This window comes from Psittacula echo, assembly GCF_963264785.1.
Source record: "Psittacula echo genome assembly, chromosome: 7".
Lineage (NCBI taxonomy): Eukaryota > Metazoa > Chordata > Aves > Psittaciformes > Psittacidae > Psittacula > Psittacula echo.
In genome coordinates this window covers 27,321,553-27,343,189 of record NC_137740.1, presented here as the reverse complement: position 1 = coordinate 27,343,189, position 21,637 = coordinate 27,321,553, and the positions used below count along the sequence as shown (strand labels likewise).

The following is a 21,637-nucleotide window of genomic DNA, read 5'->3' as shown; positions in this document are numbered from 1 at the left end:
CTCGCAAGCGTTTGCTCGCAGTATCTATGTCAGCCTCTTAGCACAGGGAAAGTTGCTCACAACACTAATTCCTGTGCTAAAAGGGATTTCTGCATACCTGCTCCTCAGGCTTTTTGTTTGCTGAGCACTCTCCAGGGCATAAAAAGTAGGAGAATACCAAAAGGAGAAAGATACAGCTGTAGCCTGTTAATTAAACTGAATAAATAATATTCCAGTGGCAAAAGCCTTACTTAAGTCAATGAGAATTCTATTGTGACTTGATAAGGCCAGTTTCAGCCCATATCTGGATTCCGTGTATCCTGTTAATATTGTGTTTGTGTTGTTTGAACCTATGCTTATATTTGGGATTTGAACTTCAGGCTGCACTCTCATCCATGAGCTGCCCTTGTGGGAGTTGTCTCTGATTACTTCTCAGGTGGTTAATGAATGCAACATCAAAGTCTAAACCAAACAGGCAACTGTGGCAGAAAGGAAAGCCACCAGTTTCCAGGGCCTGCGAAGAGATAAGTAAGACCATGGCTTGCTTGAGGATAAAGAGAACTCTGTATATAGCTCTGGAAAGCTTTAGGAAGTCTTTGGAAAATTCTAGGGTTTGGTTTGCTGCTTCTTTGAGGTGAAAACAAATGATACTAGTCTGCTGTTGCTTTCTGTATGAGTTGAAGTTGAACTAGAATGACAGAACAGGACTTTCTGGCTTTAATTCTGGGACTAACTTCAAGGAAATCATGGAGAGTCACTTCTTTTCATGCATGGTGTCTCCTGCAGAGTTATTCTCAGTGTGCATGTTATCACCTTGTGTGATACATAATCACCCAGAGGCTAGAACATGCAAGCACATGGTTATGAGTACCCACAGAAACACTGTGATCCCTTGCCCTGATGCCAGAGATAAATGCTTTGACTCTGGACTCTATATTCTCAGAACCAAACCACTCAGCAAACCTGCCTCGTGATTCCACTCAACCCTGTCATAATGATTTTAGAAGAAAACCACAAGAAACGTGGTGGTTTTGGGTCCTTGTCAAAGCACAGTAGAAGAGCGTTGGTTGATTACCTTTTAAAATTAATTTTAACATTACATTTTAACATTCAGAGTGAAAGTCTGGGCAAATACCTAAATGGACTGAAATGTAAAGAGGGTCTTACATATGACTGTGTTAAGAAATCACTTTATTTCATCTGCAAACTTACTGTAGATGAAGGAGATAGTTTAAAATATAACCATGTGAAATCCCACCATGGAAATAGCATGCGTTTCTGGGTCAGCCTACCCTTTCTTAGCTTTCTCTTTTGTCTACAAAGCTCTATTTTTCCTGGTACACAAACAAATATAAACATTCAAACTTCAGCTCTGTGAATTCAACATTTTTTTCTCCTGTCCACTTTCTTCATGCTTTCCCCAGAGACATGGTCAAAAACTAGCCCATGGCATGTACCTGAAAAGGAGGTACCTTCCTCTGTGCACCTGGGGACGCATGCAGTTGCAGACATCCAGCGTGAAGTAAAATCTGTTTGTGATGACTAACTGCTCTAGAGATCACCGGACATCTGACTATTCCTGGTCAAGGGATTGCCTAGGTCAGTGGTGATGTGTGTAATTGCAAAACACTGGGCAGTTGTCCAGGTGGTTTGTGTAGGCACAAGCACACCCTATAGCTATAAGAGTGCTTGAAGCTTTGAACTGGGCAGTGCTGTGGATGGGGGAGGGAGGTGGTGTTGTCAGCACAGTCAGGCAGCTGTAGCTGTGTCTCATAACCGTGGGCAGAGCTGTTGAAAAGGTGACTGAGGGGCTCCAGAGTCTGCAGCAAGTTTCTCTTCTTGAGCTATCCACCAGCCTATGGCCAAGGGCAGCCAGCTCCAGCTCTGCAGGGGGAGCTGGTAACAATGCTCATGCTAAGCAAGCTGTGCTGCATGGTAGCTCTGGCTAGTTAAAGTGCTATCACATCCTCATCTGATACTTCTCCCTGCCTGGCCATTATGCTGAGATGATTATTGCTGCAGCAGACATGAAGGCAACAGGGGGTTTTGTCTTCAGCTGCTGCTGTTGACAATATGATGTCTAAAGATTCACACCTTTTTTCATGTGGTTGAGACATTGGCCCATGAAGGGATACAGCTGAGGCCCTCACAGGGACTCATTGTAGTAGGATGCATGTGGTGTGGTAAAAACCTCAGCAAGAGAAGGCAGATGGACAGCTAGGGGTAGAAGCATCTTTAGCCTTCACAGCCAAAAAAGCTCAGAACTTTATTTGCCAGAGTCCTTTCCAAATGTTGTAACTGCTGATGCTTTAGGGTATGAGCCTTCAGCAGGTGATCTGAATTGCTCATCCCTCTCATTGCTAGTACCAGCAACATCTGGTTTGGAGGCCGCCAGCAAGGTAGCACTAGTGTGTCCCTCTGTGCCCTAGCAGAGAGAAGTTAGGAGTCCTTCCAAAAGGTGCAAAAGCTGGTGCAGCAAAGGCCTCCTGGGATTAATAACAACAGCAGGCTTTTTTCCTGTGCAGTGTATTCTTTCTTCTTCTCCAATGCTTTAAATACGAGTGCAAAGGGTCCTAATGAAGCTAACCTTGCATGCCATAGACAGCTCTCTTAGAGCTCTTCAACGGCTGGAATTGTGAAATATTCGTTGCATCTATAATTAGGGAGTAGAACAGATGGCTAGAGCTTAGTTATAATTAAAGTCTAATGCACAGTAAAATAACCCAATGCAGCCAGTGATTCAGCGGCAACCAAAGAATTTTAATTCTTTCTTTGCTGGGCTTAAGCTTCAATTGCAGGAATTGGGACTTCAGGGAAAGTCTATTGCATCACTTATTACATAGGGACATGGCTTTATATTAAAGGATTGTGTGGAAATTTTTGATTGCTATGTATTAAGTTATATTGTGTGGCCTTACTTACCTTAGTAACGTGAAATCATGTGTGAAAAAGGCATGTGAATGGTTTTAACAACACAGAATCTGCATGTTGCAATCTGTTTTAGAAGAGAAATTCTTAAAGCCTGTCCGCCTGGTAATTGATTGCTAACATTTTAGGGTAAGATATTTGGAAAGAGGCATGAATTAGGTGCTCTTAGACAGGAGCACCTTTTATTTATAAAACTTTTTCAAATGGTGTTGTCAGTAATATCACTTAATGCATATTTAACACCACTTTCAAGTATGGAACGTTAGAGACCTCATGACATTAGGACTGGAAGCCATTGAATAAGCTTTTCGTTTCCTGGGAGCGAGGAGCCAGCGCTAGGAGTCAGCATCAGACAAAGATGCTAACACACAGAGGTGTTATAGTGATCTTTGCAGACCCAAATGTCTGGGGATTTTGATGGTTTGGTGTGGTTGTTGTTTGGTTGGTTGGTTTTGGTTTTTGGTTTTTTGTGTGTCTGTGTTTTCAGTTTGGGTTGGGCTTTTTTTTCCTACTCTTAATGTAGAGTCTACAAAGGGAGGTCTGTTGTACAACCTGCCAAAGGTACAAGATGCCAGCTCCGCCGAAAGGAGAACAAACAGTTCAGGACCATTCCTGGCGACTGAGAAGACACAAGAGAAAATGGTATTATGAGCATTCCTCTTCCCTGTCTTCTCAGATGACTTACTGAAAAGATTCACAGGTATCTAGATGGGATGTTGGGACATCCATCAGTAGATTAGTGATGCACTTGCCAGGGCTACAGCTGCCTGAGAGGTTTCACAGCTGTCCCCTCCTTCCCTTCTGGCAAGCTAGGAAGAGCTGTGTTAAGTGACAGGCTTTCCTCAAAGCTGAGATCAGCTTTGTGTGGCCCCTGCTCTTCCAAGACCTGTCCCAGGAGGACTTGTGTGGCACTCTTACATAGATGTTTATTGTTACCTGATATTATTAGCAATTACCTGATGTTTATTGTGGATTATAGGCAGGCAAGCAGCCAGCCCAGAACTGCTCAGTGCCTAATGTGTGACAGCATCCCATGCCTTTTGGTTGTCCCTCTGGTGCCGTCTTCAGCTGCAGTGGATTTGGGTGCAGGAGTTTTGTGTGTGGTAGGTGGGCTCCACAGAACTTGCAAAAGCTGCTGATTTTAGTAGAGGTAATGCAGACTGGATGATGCCTGGGAATCCTTGAGCTGGAGGTAGGCAGTGGGTTTCTAAACTAATGCTGTTCAAGGAAATTATACCACGCTTTACTCTTAAGAAGGGTGACTTTAAAAAAAGAAGGCATTAATGCTTGCTAACTCTACATGTCTCAAATTTGGGCCTACAGGCTAAAATTCCCTCATCCTCCAGGTCTAGTGCACCCCTGCAAGACAGAGCTGACCTCTGCTTTCGCACACACAAGAGACCATGGTCTCTAAGTGAATTTGGAACAGCCCCAGAAAAACAGCGTGGAAAGTCAGGGAGCTTCGGGGACACTGCAAAAGGCAGGATTTGGCTTACTTAACCTTCTGATTGATGTAATGGAGGGACCTAGCTCAGCTTCGCTAAAACTCATGCTTGCAGGACTGGTAGGTTGTGAGGGGGAAGCAACTCTCCTCACCTTTTTTCCTGCTCCCAGATTGAGTGGTTCTGACCTGCTGCCTCATGAGATGACAGCAGCAGCACTTGGCAGTGAGGCTTTGCAAAGAAGTGCCTGTTGAGCACCTCAGAGCCAGTCCCACGAATATGAGGAAGTTTGGGTGGCTGCCGTCGACTGGGCAGCCGTCAATGACGCTGAGGCAGGGATCACCAGATGGCACTGTTACTTCCACTCGCAGAAACTTGCTCTCCTGCAGGGCAGATGTGAGCTGTCTCCAAACATCTTACATTGCTGAGGTTTTAAAGAGGATGGTTCCTCGAAATCAACTACTGGTTGTCAGTCTGCCCGCTGTGCGCTGCACATTGTACCGGCACTGCTGCTTGGGTCAGGTTTGATCCCCCAGGAGGAGGCACTGGGTTACTGAAAGTGTAGGGTCGCCTGTATGTTGGGTACCTTGTGTAGCTGCAGTTACCCATATGGGATGTCGCTTCTGGCAGGTCTGCTTCCTAGTGACCAGCAATGCTGGCATCTGCTGTCCCATGGAAATGTGGAAATTGCCTTTGTTTGAAAAGCTGAAGGCTGAGTTAAGAGCTTGGGACAGAGGGTTAATCTTTTGCCTGCTTCAAGGGTGCAATGTGTGACGTGCTTAGGCTGAGTCACAGCAGAAAATTGTTTCACTTTGGAAAAAGTGAGGTGCGAAGTTTTGATCATATCACATGCGAGGTCTTGGTTTATTTCAAGGATGCATATATAGGTTATTAACATCAAAGTACATGGATGGGGCTAATGCAAGAAACTCTCCTTAAGTCATTATCTTCTCCATAAAGGCATGTAACACTGGCTTTTCAGCTTTTCCTGAGCTTTATTCTGAGAAGGCAGAATAAAAAAGGTTTTATTAACTTTCACATGTTAGTTAAGTGACACCAAACCCTTACTTTATGCCCACATACTTTGCTGTCACTGATTAAGTGGATTTTGTGCTCCATCCTGAGAGAGACAGACTGCACTAAACATGTCCCGTCCTTACTGTTTTTCAAGCTGTGAGCTTGGGAAAGGAGCCCCATGCCCCTAAATGTAGGCATTCTCAGGCTGTATCTCCAACACAGTCAGGAAGGCAATTATTACTGGTGTGCACGCACCCACGTTCATGGTGACCTGAGTACTGCTGGCTGGTGAGGAGTGGAAGTGCAGGCTTTAGCAGAGGATGTGCAGGTTTGAAACCAGGGCTTCCATTGCTAGTGGTTAATGCTTTGGGGATTTTTGTTTTAATTGCCACTGCTTCTTGAACTCGCTTTAATCCCATTAGTGTTGGTATGCCTGCAGGACCTGTGCTTGCGCCTCAGACTGCAAGAGAGACATAGCCTTTATGCTGGGAACTAGAGCTCTGCCAGCCAAGCAGTGAGTTTTTCTTGTATCCTGTTTGGAAATAAATTCTTTTGAGACCGATGCTTTTGCATGGAGGATGTATTTTCCAAAGCTGCCAAAAGGACAGAGGTTTCTGCTTCTGTGGAGTATGCAGGAGATGGAAAACAGCAGGGGATGATAGCAGCAACAAGACCTTGATATGATTCAGCTCACCTCTGACTCACAAGGAAAAGTTAGAGGGAGTAAAAGATGAGTGATGCAACCATATTCAGTCTACTGCAATTGTGTCCTCCATTGAGGCTGACAGTAAATGTCATCCTTCCTGGTGACTTTCTGGGTGAATCTTTCCAGGCAGACAGCTTGCTGAAAGCTTTCACTTTGCTTCACATAAAACAACCCTCTTCTTTCATTTACTTCTGGTCTGGTGTTGCTGACTATCACCAGCACTTCAGAAGCTGATATCCTCAATGCCTATATATCAACCCCTGAAGCTTCTGATGTGAAAGCCTGGGAGATCAGAGCAGAGTGTGAGAACACTGGGAAGGGTGTGTGGTGAGAAGATGAGTGTGAGACTGTGCTAGAAAACTGACGGGGAAACTGCAGGGAGCTCCTGGTCCTGCCCTCTGTTGCCACCTACCCCACTGCACAGCAGAGCTAAGACAGACCTTCACCCATGAGGGATGTGGTCACCAGTGTTTCTGCTCCCAACCTGGGCTTGACCCTGCGGGGTGTGATGACACCGTGTGTATTTGTGGCGTGGTTCTCGCCAGAATGCCAGACATGCCGTGTGGCAGCTGTACGGGGAGGCCAAGCCTTCCACCTACACAGCTCCTGCCACCCCTTTGATATGCAATCCCGACCCCACAGCGGGGTGTTGCCACCTGTCCCGGGGCGCTCCAGCCTCCAGCCCAGCTTTAGCCCAGGCTGTGGTTCCGCTGTGTCTCGGGAACGCCTGGAGACGGTGGTGCAGCTGCACTGACGTCGGGGAGGGAAATTCCCTCTCTCTGCAGGTCCGTGCTCCCTCGCTGCTGCCTCGGGTGGCAGGAGTTTCCCGTGGGAGTTGGTCGGTGTCCTGCCAGCATTCGAACACAGGGCAGGCTCTCTTGGGGCCAGAGCACTGCTGGGGAGCTGACTGTGGGAGGGGAGCTTCCTTTTGGCCTTGTTTCTGGTTAATCACTATAGTCACTGCTCTCTGTGTCTTAACTTTCTTCACATGTGCATGAATACCATAAGGCTTGGGGTTTTCTTTCCTGTGGTATGACAGGGAGATCAAGCAAAGTTCTAGTTTGGGGTATTGGTGTCCTGGTGTTTGTCTCAGGCCTGGTTCCTTTTGCTCCCTCTTCATAGAGAGAAAAGCCCTGGTGTTTAGTGACAGCTAAGAGAAATCCCTCCAGTGTTCACATCTGCTCTTCCCCTGTGATATTACCCTTACAGTTAGTTTTGTTTGACCAACTCTTCAATGTGTGTTCAGTTTCAAGCCTGCCTCCATACCATCTCCTGGCTATGTGAAAACAAGGGGCAAAACTTCCCCTGCCCCTACTTTTGGGAAAGAAAATCAAACCCCAAAACCAAACCAACCAAACAAACAAAAGATGACCCAATGTGGCCCTCAGTGGTGGGAATGTCTCCGGAAGAGGGGACATCCATAGCTGTACTGAGGTTTTACCATCAGACAGTGATGTTGGAAACTGCATCTGTGAGGATCTTGTGGGGGGTCAGTACGGTCAGGCCGGTACATTAGAAATTAAGTCAGCCTCAGGTAGGCTCTTTGGCTCAGAGTGATCCCAAGGAAACACGCAGAGTTGGCACTTGTGGGAGGCCTAGAGTGCAGTCACAATTAGGCTTCTGAGATGGGTGTTCTGGGCTTGCTTCTAGCACCAGTCTCTGTCCTGGGACCTGGGAAATGGGAAAGCCAGGAGCAAACAAAGGAAGCCACTGACTATCCTGTGGGAGCTGGAAGTCTCCATAAACATGTGAGAGAACTGGAGAAGAGTAAAAAGTGCTTTGCTGGAAGCTGCAGGGTTGGAATAAAAAGGGAAGCAGTGGGAAGCCCATGTTGTACTTGTTCTGGCTAAGTTGGAAGTATGAATACTTTCAGGATTGCTCAAGCAGAGGACTATGGCATGTCCTGACTGACAAAGACTACAAAGTAGGTGGTGATGAGGGGGCAGACATGGAAAACTTCAGCTTTTCCACTCTAGGATAGCCAGTCTTACAGTCCCAGTCATCTGAGTCCTTGCTGAGACAGGATCCTGGAGATAAATGCTCAAGAAGGTTTGTGCTTCTTGAAACATTCACTATACTTACAAGGGAAAACATCAAAATATACAGTCCTTCACTGTGACTGAATGATGCTCTATCACTACGAATGTGATGGAGGAGATACCAAAGGCAACCAGAAAGCTCTGAAAGTAGTTCATGTTGTCCTGTTGGATGGGGCTGGAACATCCCTTTTGTTTCTTTCTAGCTCTATATGATGGCCAAGATGAGGATAGTGCAGGGCTCCAGGTGTGTGGTATCACATGTGGACAGCAGATTGAATCTGGTGTGTATTTTAAAGTCCACAGTTGTTAGCACTGATATGTTCAGATTTAGCTGAAAGAGGAGGATGTGGGGAGTGGTACATTAAGACATCTTTGTCAGCTTCTTTTTAGATATGCCCAGGATTGTGCTGGACTCTTCACTCACTGAGCTGTCACTCGTTCTAGGCCCATGCTTAGCCACTGTTGACCAAGCATGCCCTGAGATGCAAGCATTGCAGCTTTATCTGCACAATGCTGTTCTAGAGCCGCAACTCTTTGCATCCCACCAGCAGCTCTGAACTGTCTATGCCCGGCACTGCCAGCACGGAAGGGCTGGAGTATAAGTACATTTGTTACTGACTTATGCTTGCACTAGGGACAAAAGGTGCTGGAGGAATAGGGAAGATTGTGTGTAGAATTGTGGTATTTATATTTATTAATTTATTTCAGTTTGCTATTTTCCCTGTCCATTGTTTCCCAGTATGGGAGGCAGAGGAAAGCTTGTATGTGCCCAAAGCCAGAAAGCTGGCACTTCTGGAGCAGTAGGATCGGAGACTGGTTTGCTTGGAAGCAGAATGTGAATTGTTATGGAAGCTTTTTCCACCATTGCAGCATTCCAGTAGGTCCTCCAAAGCCTGTGAGGGTTATACTCCTGTTGCCTCTTTCCCCTCACTGAAGTTACTGAAAAGTTTTCTTTCTTCTATTTTCTTCTGTTCACAAAACTCCTAAAATCTTCATATATTTGAGATCTTCAAACATCTGTAATATTTAGTTGCAATTGGAAAATGTTTTCAATGTAACAATGACATTGTGTCTTTCTGTTCCCTTGGTTAGCCAAGCTGAAGACATTTTATTGCTGGTAGGAGGAAATTATTTCCCTCTCTTCATCTTTTTCTAACAAAAAAAATTCCCAAATATCCCACAGACTTCTTGCTCTTAAAAGAAGATCATTTTAACTTTAAAAAACACAACCAAAACGACCACAACCACTCCCCTGGAAACCCCAGGCTGTGAATGAAACGTTTCATCCCCTGCTGCAAAGGGTGGGGCTGATTCCAGGCAGGTCATGAAGCCAGCAGTTGCAAAGGTGTCTCAGAGCAAAGCTGGCATCTCCCCTTCCCTCTCTTCCCTAGCTCCAAGCTGTTCAGAGGTCCTCAGGCCCATAGATAGGACTGGAGCCATGTAAATGCCAGGAAACTGTCTTTCACCCTTGTTCAGGAATGGGCTGGTACACAGGCATGCTGGCACTGAGTTTGGGTGGTGGTGGGGAGGCCATTATAAATCCCCAGCAGTCTCCTCCTGAGGATATAAATGTTTGCCTCTGCTAAAACATAAGCTTGTGGTTGTTTCAATGGAAGCTGTAGAGAGGGTGCAAGGAGGAGTAATGGGAGAGTAGTCCACAGCTGTTTCTTTGGCTGTTTTTCTCTCCCAGACGTGCAAGCAGCAGTGGCAGCGCGATGCCCTGCATTCTTGCCCACCTACACACATGCTTCCTCCGCATAGCCCCGTGCCGTCTGCTTACCACAAGCACTAGAGGCTCGGCCGTAAATCCGCTAGCCAGACAGATCCCTGACACCCAGGCTTCCGCCCTGCTTCTGCAGGGCACGTGCCTGCTGCCGTTTAGCATCACCCTTGCTACCAACAAGGAAACTCTCCTAGGAACTGTAGTGGACACTGAGGATATCACAAACTCCTTTTCCTCTTGAGTTGGCTACCTTTGAGGTCTGCTACTGGAAGACCCCTTTCCTGTGCTCCCAGGCTGCCATGATAAAGTTTGCTAGTCCTCATGAACCCACTCAGACCATCTCTGAAATCGTCAGCTCTTGAGTGTCTCAGGCTCTATCTTCCAGTAGATTTTCTTTAAGGCAGTGCAAATGAGGTTGGCCAAATACCACTGAGCCTTGAGAGCCTCCCAGCTATGTATGGGGTACTGGCAATTCACACACGCACACACCCTGTGGCTTGTGTTTCCACTGCATCCTGTGCTATGCAAAGGAGTACTTCGCAGCTGAGAGGAGCTTGACACAGTCTAACTGCAATGGTAGATATCTCTGCCTAAATTTGTGGTGAATCAACCCACAGCTGAATGTGGCTGTGAACACGGGGAAGGAAGGAAGCTGGGGTTGGGGAGAGAAATCAGGAGATTTGCTGGCTTTTGCAGGTGGTTTTAGTGCACTGTTACCAGTAGGTTTCCATGGCTCTGTTTTACAGCTGGGAAAAGCAAAACGTAGGCCTTCTAAGTTACTTCAGAACATGTCCAGATTTCTGTGGAAGGCTGAAAATGTCCAGCTCCCTGGGAGAAGCAGCCAGGTGCTGTGTGCACTGCCAAAATGAACCATACCATGAGCGATTTGCATTTGCCCAGCCCCAGGCATGAGGGCTCTTAAGGATCTTGGGCAGTTGGTAGTACTTTTTGAAGCTTTATGGAAATATCCTTGCTAGACACCCCCTCTCATCAGTGTCTTGTGAATGAGAGCCCTGCTCCGAGCAACTATTTCTCATTACAATTGTGTGGTGCTTCTTTTTAAAATTAATTGGGTTTAGTTGGGGTTTTTTTCAGGAGAAGTTATTCTTTTGGTGTGAATTGTGAGCTGGAGACTAACTATCTCTTCTTGACTGCAGGGTTGCTAGATGTGTTCAGCACACACTGTGCAGAGTTGAGGTAGTGTAAAACCAGAGGTCAGGCTCACCCTTGGAGAGAAAGGCCAGCCAGAGTGCCAGAGCCAACGCAATGGAAGCCGGAGAGCGGGTCTGAGCCTCTGGATAGGAATTGTCCAGCTTTTCCCTGCTTCCAATGTGTTATGTGGCACTCTGGCAATGCTGGGAAAGACCCTTCTCCAGCTCTCAGAGAGAATTAGGTAGAGCAGTATTTCACAAGAAGAGGCATTTTCACACAGCATTTCTTTTGCATGAGGTTCATGCCTTTAAGGCTGAAATTCATCAGAAAAGATGAGCTCTCCCAGGTTTTTGGGAAAGCACAGAAAAAATGGCCATTCTACAGGCCTGCAGAGGTAATAGCTAGTCCACCATGAGCATGGTAGAAGAAATCCAACAAGCTTCTGGCTTGTGTCTAGAAGGAAACATGAGGTTTCAGAAGTGTACCCACAGCTCAGCTTAGTGCCTGCATATACCTCCACAGCCAAGCTGATTATATTCACACCCACAGACGCGTACTGAAACTGAGTCCTGGAGCCAAGAGAGCATGAACCCAAGCCTTTGCTCAAATGGTTTGTCCAGGGAGAGGACATGCCTGCTGGGTCTTTGCTTAAGGGTGGATGTCCAAAGCCTAGACCAGAGCCAGGCTAGCAGTGTAGGCTACAAGTTTGTGATGGCCCCTGGCCCTCCTTGCCCATTCCCTGGACATATTTGCCACCTCAGGAGAGGTGGCTGCACAAGGTTAAGCACAGTCCTGATCTAAGCAACGGAAGGGGATGCAGCTGCTCTGCAGCCGTGCTCTCTGGGCTGTATTGTCTGTACATGAGCCCTCATATGATTCCCCCTCTCCCCTCTGCAGCCCAGCCTGTCTTGGACATTTCCACATTTCTTTTCCAATGATGCAGGCTACAAGGCATGGTGTTTACTCCAGGGCTCAGCCTAAGAGAAGGAAGGTGTTTTGTATTACTGCTCCTCCACAGGCCAGGCAGGGGAAGCAGTGTCCAGCAGTGAGAGAACCCTGAACCTCAGTTAATAGATACGTACTTTGCTCTCAGTCTCTCTTCCATGGCAAATGCCACTTATTGTAGCAAAAGGTGCTTGGAATTGGCCAGGAATCAGCCCTGCGAGTTTACAGGATTCACAATTCACAGATGTTAGGAACTATCAGGCTGAGTGTGGGTGGAGAATGTCAAGTCTGAAATAGCTCCCCTGCCACCTTGGCACAGGCAGCAAAGAAAATGTTTCCACATGACATTCTTCGAACCAAAATTTCCTACAAGGAAAACTCAGAGGGGGGGAAACAAGGCGCAATTGCTGCCATCTTGGACAGCTCCTGGCTTTTGCTTGGGAGGTTGGCATTTGTGCTGACACCAGCATGAAAGATGCACTGTAGGTGAGCTGTAGGGCAGCCCCTTCCACTCTCTTTGTACACACAAACGTATACATCTGCTTGAAGATGCAATCCCACTGGTGCTATTTTTTTCCTGCTGGAATCCATTTTAATTTAGCTCCTGATTCATATTTCATTCATTCTCCAAAACCACAAAACCAGGATAGGTTTACAGCCTGTACTATTTGGATGAACCATGCAGGGGGAAAAACAGGGATAAACCAGATTGCTTTCCTGAATAATTTTCTGTGTTACTTAAAAAAAAGGGGTGGGAGGGCAGGAGTTGAAGCCTTTCTTCCTGGTTTTTATCCTTTATTTTCAGGAAAATGCAATCTGCTTTTCATCTTTGGTAGTTTATTTTGGTGGGCTTCACTTCACTCTTGCTTCTTTAGGTTCAGGGGCCTGAAAAATATATGATTTCTATTTCCTTCTTACTTTTATATTTTTCTCAAGATATTTGAAGACACTGAGATATTGTTGCTTTTCATATGGAAAATGTATATGTTATTTACAGAACAGTAAAACAATGAAAGATTTCTATATTGTCTCAATTCTCTTTGAAAATAAAGTAAAAAGATATAGAGGGTATCATTAACAATCACAACTATAACTTTTCTTGGGGAGAGGAGGACAGGAAGGGGAGGCAGAGGAGAAAAAGTTCAGAGTTAATTTTAATTGAGGAATTTCCCCATATTTTGTCATTCAGCTTTTGAAACTGTGACCACAACAGACTGTTTGAACTATGGTGTGAGAGAAACTGAGAATTTCCCCAGGCAACTCTGCGCAGGTACTAGCCACAGAGCTGACAAGGAAAGCTTTCAAAGCACAATGAAATGCAGCACGGGAGCTGCACCCAGAAGAGGAAACTCCGGCCATCTGGAGACGAGGATGACCAGCCGCCACAGCAGTTTGTAAAATTGCAAGAGCTGCCAAAATTAAACTGTGAAGTCAGTCAGGAAGGCAACCAATGACCGGTGAGATCAGAAGTTCAGAGATGCCCCAGATGAGCTCCCAACAACAAGTGTGGCCGGCGTGCACCAAAGTTTATTAAGGATGTTGAGAGGAGGGGAAAGTATCTGTGCAGAAGATGCCCAGCTGGTGAGGAGGGACTGGTGGTGATGCTCAGGTCGCTTGATGAATCCCATTGGCCAAGCCCCTGGGAGATCCCACCCATTCGCAAGTGTAAAATAAATCTCTAAAGTTGTACCTCATGTACCACTTGACCTTATTGCTTTTAGCCTGCTGGCTTTATATCGATTTATTTATTTTATTTTGGTTTGTACCCAAAGAGGGGCTCGAAGGAAATGAATTTTGAACCAGCACCTTTCACCACCTTGCAGTACTACCCTGATCCCTGCATCCAGCGGTGAGTCTCTGAGCGTGACGTAACCCTCTCCTATCACAGGTTTGATCTGAGTGTCTTGTGTAATTGTTAACTTTTCTGCTATCGTCCGGTGGCAGCTGGGCTGCACGCAGAAAAAATGTGCTGCTCTCTTCATGCTCAGTGAAGCTTATTATTATTTTTGGCTTTCTAACAGGTTACTGTTTAATTATAGGCATCCGTTTCAGATATCTCCCTTTTCCTCTTTGGCATTAGAGAAAAAAAATACCCAAGCTAAATAACATGAAAGCTGATAGTATCTTTTCCCCGTGTTTTGGAGCAGACAGCTACTCTGCTTTGGGTAGTGCAGGAATTGCTTTAGCTTTCTGTAGTGTGTTTATTTGTTCCTTTAAATGAAAAAGCTCCTGGAAAGAACATGAGCTTAACTATTAAACTCTGAGATTTTGGAATCTAAAGAATAAATAAATAATTTAAAAGATTTGGAGAAGAAAACAACTGCCTTCTGAGAGTCTTTTCCAAGAGTATTTTTTCGTTCTGTCTAACAGCCAACTTCAGAGCCTGACAACCACTCTTATTTTAGCTTTGTTGTTATGCTGAGTTTTATAACTTTCCAGCAGATAAAAGAGCATGTCTGCAGGAGGTATCACAGTATCACATTGTCAGTTTGTTTGTTTCTCCCAATAGAAGGTACTATATTTAAGCATGTAAATGACATGTAGATGGTATTTTTCCAGTCATAAAGTTCAGAGAGGTGAAATCCTCCGAACACAGTCACTTGTTCAAGCTACTTTAAGGCTTGTTTCTGGCTGTATTTTGAAAAAGCCCTGCCTGTTGTCTCACTAAGGCATTTGATTCCTGGAAGGGTTAACTATTAACTCTGCATCTTCTGCAGGGTACTGGGGAAGGCTGCTTGTTTTGTATGGCTGTCTGTTGAAGAAAGGGCCACAGCATTACAGGCAGCTTTGTGATCTCTTTTTTTCCCCCCATGATATCATGATGTGTTGCAATGTTTGTTGGGGTATTTGTTCCCCCTCAGTCTGCTGGGTGCTTGGTGCCACCACTGTGTGAAGGTCCTGGGGAGGAGTGTGGAAACCTGACAGTGAGGTGGGGCCATATTTGGGGCCAGCAAAGGGGAACGAGAGGAGAGGAGCTGGGAAATAGGACACGGTCCTTGGCTGTGCTGCTGTGGCAGAAGAATATGGCATGAAGCTGGGGGTATTGGATTCCCCAGCAAGACCTTCCACAACACAAGCCCCAGGGCTGGCCAGGCACATGCAGCCATGCTTTGATCTCCTGCAAATCCACCCAGCCCCACTGATCCTGTGGGGATGTGCCTGTGTCTGGGAGAAGAGCAGTATGAGAGCCATGCCCACCTGGAAGGCAGATTTGGGCTGGCTGCAGTGGGGTCTCTAGCAGATAAAGAAGTTTCAGTGGCTGGAAGCCACAGCCAGGAGAATTCCCAAATATAAAATTTAAATAAAAATAATAAATAAATCATAAAGATGCATTGGGAAGTGTAGCTGAGCTCGGGGACAGCTGCCCAGCCCCTGTGAACTCCTGCCAATCACATCCCATCCCATGTTAAAGAACAGGTTCATGAAACTGATGCTGCAGCTCAGGCAAAAAAACCCATCCAAAGCACGAATTAAAGAAAAAAATAATCCCTTGCCTGCATTCTGTAGAACTTCTTAAATGGGCCTTTCTCCCTTCAAACCTGCATCCTCCGGCAAGTCAGGCCTTTCACTAGAAATGCTGCTCCTTTTCACATGCCTTGGCAGCGTGATGAGTTTTTAAGTGACTATTGCAGTGTGGGAAGCCTCAGGACAGCTTGGGACGGATAGAGTTTGTGACACCCTTCAGTCATAAAACCTGATCGAGATGTAGCTCAGAGTAATGTGTCTCAGCTGTTATGCATGTCTGTTTACATGAGCCAAGAGTGACATTTGTCCAGTGGTTGAGATAGTTTACTCAGTCTGAAGATATAGATGGTCTTCAGCTTTAGGCTCTGTTGATCGGATATATTCATGATGTGCTGTGTGACGTTTGTCTGACTGATTCAACAAAACTGAATAGTTTTATGATTGCATTTATTTTACACAGTTTGAAACACTTTTGCTTCAATGCAGTCAAAGTGCTTTATTTAGCTAATGCCAGTGTGCTTCTTTGCAACTCTAAAATTACATGTAGTAATAATCTAAAATGCAAACTGTAACACTGAGCTGAGGCATGCTGGCAAAATAACAATAGTGAAAAGTGTTTGAAACCCTGTTAAAATGAGTGGGTGGGTGTGTCACACAGATTTCCCTGTAGATCAGTGTGGAGGGGGAATAAGTTATGAATCCCAGATAGGTCTAAGATTTGTGGCTTAGGTTTACCCTCTGTCATTGCTTCATCTGTTAATCTCTTCACTTTGGAGGCGTCCAGCAGGCAGATGATGTGGGAGCCAGCTAAAACATTTCCTCTGTCAAGAGGTGAATACAGATCATACTTAGGAGCATTAATTAACGTGCCGTTATAATGCTTGTATACTTACTGCCTGTCATTTCACAGCAGTGGAACTGCTCTACTGTTACGATTTATCCAAATAATACAGTAATTCAGTGATACAAATGAGGAAGAATGGCTGGGTGCCCAGACTCCCAGTACTGTGTGTTACTGTTTATGCCACTCTAGCCTCTGTCTCATCAGCCCAGCTCCCATTTAGTCTGTTTATTTCTCTGTAAATGTTGGTATCAAAGCAAAGGACTCCCTGCATCACACAAATGTACAAGCAACTCAGCTAGGGTACAGGACAGCAGCCTCCTTCACAACCCCACTTGTCACTGTGGGCACTGGAGTTCAGTGCTGTAGCTGCAGCCCAGCTGAAAGAAGGGCACTGGGCATTGACAGCGATGTACATCTCTGTGCAGTAGTGAGGGATGCAAATGTAGTATGCGAATGTCAGAAGTGAAGTCAGAAACGTATATCCTGAGTGTGCTCATCTTTCTTCTTAAACAGAGAGAGATGAGATGCTAAAATTCAGCAATAACAGTTGAGCAAAACCCTCAAAGTTTTTCTGCTTCTTCTATAAAGAGATTTGCATGAAATGCTTGAAATCAGTGCTTAAGTATGCTCAACGCCCTGGCTCCTGAGCCTGGGAAGGTGCTGCTGTAAAGACAGAAGCACCTGTGCTGAAGTGTTAAGTCACTGACTCCCATGAATTACTTGTTTGGATGTGCTACCTCCGAGTCTTAAAATGAGCTAGCTCTCTGAAACTGGCAGGATTTCCACCTTCCACAAAGTGCCCACCTAGCTGCAGCTGAAAGCGACTAATATAAGATGAAGAAGGCACTGTAATTATGATCAAAGTCCAGCTGTTAAGAGCCATGTAATTAGTCCCTCTCTCCAAAGACCCCTTTTTTTCCCCCAGCTAATGCCTGGTTGGGGGAGTGATGTTTACAGATAAGTTACTTGTGTTCCTGGAAATAATGGTCATTAGGCTGTTTTACCCAGGAGCTCTCTTATTTTGGGGCAGTTGGGAATGTACCTGCAGGTGCACCAGGCTATGGTCCTCCCTGCTCTGCTCATCCCTTACCCCATGGCCAGGCTAATTGGTGGCCTCAGGATTTCACATCACTGATGTGTTGAAGGCATTCACTGTGGCTCACTCCCTCCTTTTGAGTAAAAGGCTTCTCACACTAGCTGTTCTTTCCTCTTCCATTTCTGGCTTTGTATTTTCAGCACAGTGTGGTATGGCCCAGCCTCGCAAATCTCACTAATAACAGAGGCTTCAGGAACAACCCTGAAATCCTCTAGACTCTGCAGTATCTGCTGGAAACCTGGTTTCTCAGACATGGTCCTGGGTTTTAGGGTGTTCCCAAAAAGAAAAAAAAAAAAAGAATAAAATAAAAAAAAAATAAAAAAAATAAAAAAAACTAAACCAAACCCAAACCAAACCCAACCAGTTATGTAGAAAAACATATATCTATTTTTAGAACAGGATGAGGAGAACTGTCACAAATGATTTGGGGCATGGAAGGGAGGGGAGGGCATGGGGCATGGCAGCATCATCTATTGGGTGCTGTATCTGGTTGGATTTTGGTGGCCAGGGTCTAGTTCCAGCCACCCAGATTGCCTAGCTTCAAAGGGATCTTTTGTTGGGAGCACTGCATGTGTCACTTCATCTTTCTTCATTGGCTCACACATGTATCAAACAAGGCTGGTAAATGGACTGCAATTATCAGATAGGAGTCTCGCCAATGTTAATGCTTGCAATGCAGCACAAAGGTGGAAACTCACTGTGGCTAGTGCTTGTCGTTACTGATAGACAATAATGAAACAGCAGGTTTCCTGCCTTTGGGTTGGGAGTGGGCACGTACAGGCAGAACATGGCTTACCCTTCCTGATCGCAGACAGCAGCATGCTATGCCCCTTCATTGGTCGTGAATCAATGCTGGCATAAGCAGCTCTCCTTTCACTTGGATATTAGCTGGGTGACATTGTGACAGAGCTTTGCTTAAGCATCATAGGGTAATACATTACAAGAGTGTTTCATACTGTGTGCAGGCTCTGCAGAATCCTTGCATTTGGGCAACTGCACACTTTTTCCATGCTTTGCTGAAGAATAACTGAACTCCTGCTACGACAGGGTGGACAGTATCATCTGCTTTCACTTTTGAGATGGGAGCCCAAATTTGCTGTGTAGGCAGAAAACCTGAAGCCAAATAAGCAAAGCCACATGACTTGGTATAGAACTATTTGCAGAAACAGCCAGTGATAAAGCAGGTACTTTCCAAAGACTGAGAGAGGAGCCAGAAACTGTTCTGAGCAGCTTGTGGTGTGCTCAGAACAGCCGGTGACTTTTGGAGGAGAAGAATTGGCTCCATGCAGGAAGGAAAGGTGGAGGAGAGATGGGGAGGTGGTTTTTTAATTGGCTTTAGTAAGCTCTCCTGTGAGGTGGTGGTCACCTTCGTGGCTGTAGTATCCCCAGTTGGACTCAGATGCATGCAAGAGGACAGCATGAGGTGTGCCAAAAATATAGTTATTTCAGGGTAGCCTCATGGGTGGGAGCAGCTCTGCAATGAGGACTTGCTGCCAGCATGGGACCTCTCAGCTGCTCCCCCCAGCACCTTGCTAAGATGTGCACTGCTTCTGATAAGGAGGGGAGGAGGGTATTTATCTCGTCTTTGAGGTCTGTTCTTTGGTTGCTTTCCTGTTCTGTACTGCAGTATTATCAGAAGATGGGATTAGAAGATAGGATCTTTGCAAAACACTGCTTAAGTGCAGCATTCTAAACTCTCTTCAGTTCTTCCTGGCAGTGTTCCCGCAGTCTGCCCATCCCCACCGCTCTCCTCCATTTTGTTCCCGCTGGACATCTTTGCTCTATGTCAGACTTCATTGTGCTGGGTGGGGATGTCACAACCCCTTCACAGTCATTGCCAAAGACAGGACTTTTTTCCTCTTCACAAACAGTATATGCCCCTCAGGAGTGTTATTACAAGAAAATGTTTGTCTGCTTGCAGGTGTTTTTAGTACTGCTTTCGGGATTAAAGTGGAACCAAATCAGAAGTTTTCTGGTTTTTTTAACAGATCTCAAAGGACTGTAAGGAGAATATGTGAAGTCTTTTATATCGTCTTTTCTGCTATAAGGAGACGATACCTAATTCATAGTATCTTTCTCAACTTCCAAAAATACACAAGCAAGTTCTCAGTAGCTCATCTGTTCAGAGATCTTCAGGGTGTTCATAGTACATGTTATAAGTTATAATCTTGCTGCTTTGCATGGTACCTTCTGCTACAAGCTAGCTTGCAATGGCTGCTGTCAATAAACACAAGTATTTCTGGCTTGATACAAAGTAGAAGTGCTTGGCTTTGATTTTTGGGGAAAGTAAACCCCTCTGACATCCTGTGAATGGCCAAGGGAGTATTGAGCACATATAAAAAATATCCGCAGGTGCCACAAGTCATAGAGGAGGAAGGAGGGTCTTGGATGAGGAAAAAATTAAGGAAACTTAGCTTTTAATTTAGTGCTTGGCTCTAACTTAGTTTTGCATTTATGTGGAAATCTTCTTGTGAACATGGGCAGTGTAGAGGGAGCCATACAAATATTGATTTCCGTTTAGTTTAAAATTTTGTAGCCCATGATCAAAACTGAAATAATCAGAAGGAAAATGTCTCATTATAATAGATTTCTGAGGTCTGTTTGACTAGGTATGCTGGTAATAGATAGATAATATCCTTTCATCTATTTAGCTTCATGAAAACAGATATATCTCTTCCTGGGACTTCCTTGGGAGTTTTTGGTGCCTGTTTGTAATCACTTACTACTGTGTAGTAATAGACCATCTCCCCATAGGATTTTGCTGCAGTCTTCTCCAGTCAGGTGTTTAAATGCCACAGGTGGCGTGATGTGATAAATACTGATGCACATAAGCAAGGAGAATTCCGTTAATGCATTGAACTATAAAGAGAACAGCCACCTCCAAGAGTGAGAAGGGGGAAACTGCAGTAAGTGATTGGAGGTTCAATAGGTTTTTTGCAGCATGAAAAAAAGTCTGCTTACAAAACCGTGCTCAGGGAGGTTCAATGTCTGCTTAGTTTAGTAATGTTGATACGTACCTAAGTACATATTATGCTGAAAAATGCATGCTGAAAAAATGCATGGAAAGAAGCTTGTAGTGTGCTGGTGAGCTGGATGCTACAAGCAGCAGAGGCTCAGCTGTGTGTTGCCAGCTGTGTCTGCCTCTACACTGAGAAGTAAGAGTCAGAGCTGGTGGGGCAAAATGGCGGGATTGCATGGATTGCTCTCAGTGGGGTCTATGAGGTACTTGGGACTGCTGTGAAAGTATAGTTCAGCTGGTTCTGAGAGCTAGAATGGACATGAGGTGATCAAATATTACAGGATTAAAACTCTTAACAGAATTCCTTTACACTGTCTTGCAATTTTGATCAATCATATTTGTGAATTTTCCTCTTAAAATATGCAGGCTGCAACCGTCTGGTTTTGATACAGCAGGAGACTTTGATGTATTCATAGCACTCCAGGAGCCACTGCTTTAAGATAATCACAAGAAGAAATCATAAATCACATTAGGTGTGGCAATGTATTGATGAAATTATAGGGAGCCAACCCTGTAATTTCTTAGCACAGTTGCAAAAGTAAAGATCCTGTGAACACCCCAGCCGGTGTTCCCTTACACACCAGCAGTGTTTCTGATAAACAGTTCACTTGTTCCTGTCTTCCAGGACTATAATCTGCTCTTAATTCTTTGTCCTTCATCTGCACTGTCTTGCAGCTATTTTGTGACACAGAGAAAGGTTTTTGCAAATGCTCTTGTTTTTGATAGAAGGATTCTCTGCTGTAGGGCTCAACAATAGCTGGCCTGTTACAGAGTTGCTACCTACTGAAAAATGCAGCCAGCACGGTATATAGTAGATTTTGTTTTCCCATAGGAGGATCCCTAGTGTCAGGGGTGGGGAAAGGAAGCTGTTGTTTGTCATCTAAAACACATGAGATTTAGTCGGTTGCCTGAGGGGTAAGAAGTAGGATCTACAACCGAATTCATATTACAGGAACCTGCACCTAACATCTGCTTTGCTGGCATTTCTCTTTTGCATTTTAATTATTTACTGAAACATGGGATGTTGCTGTTTATAGTTTCCTGCTTCTAAAGAGTTCTGCGGACTTTTTGTATCATCATGATGATTTATTTAAGATTTTTGTAAAATTCAACTTTCCGGAGAGAGTTTGAGAGAAGGAATTTAGATCCTATAGTAGTTCATAGACAAAAGAATTTGTGTAACTAAAGACTAAAGCAACTTTCGTAAGAGTAGGTGCCTTAGGGATCAAAGAGTTTTACCAGGCTCGTAGAGTCATAGAACAGTTAGGGTTGGAAAGGACCT

The 21,637-nt window shown here is 45.0% G+C and overlaps 1 protein-coding gene across 3 annotated transcripts in view; it reads left to right on the top strand.

Annotated features, from left to right (window-relative positions):
* Nucleotides 1-13,718: 13,718 nt before the first annotated feature.
* Nucleotides 13,719-21,637, top strand: part of TP63 (tumor protein p63) — a gene marked incomplete at both ends in the record, with an annotated part of 103,877 nt that continues 95,958 nt past the window's right edge. For all 3 annotated transcript variants that reach the window (XM_080623871.1, XM_080623870.1, XM_080623875.1), the window contains one exon: nucleotides 13,719-13,780. In XM_080623871.1, coding sequence (XP_080479997.1) covers nucleotides 13,719-13,780 — 62 coding nt within the window. The remainder of the gene's footprint in view (nucleotides 13,781-21,637) is intronic.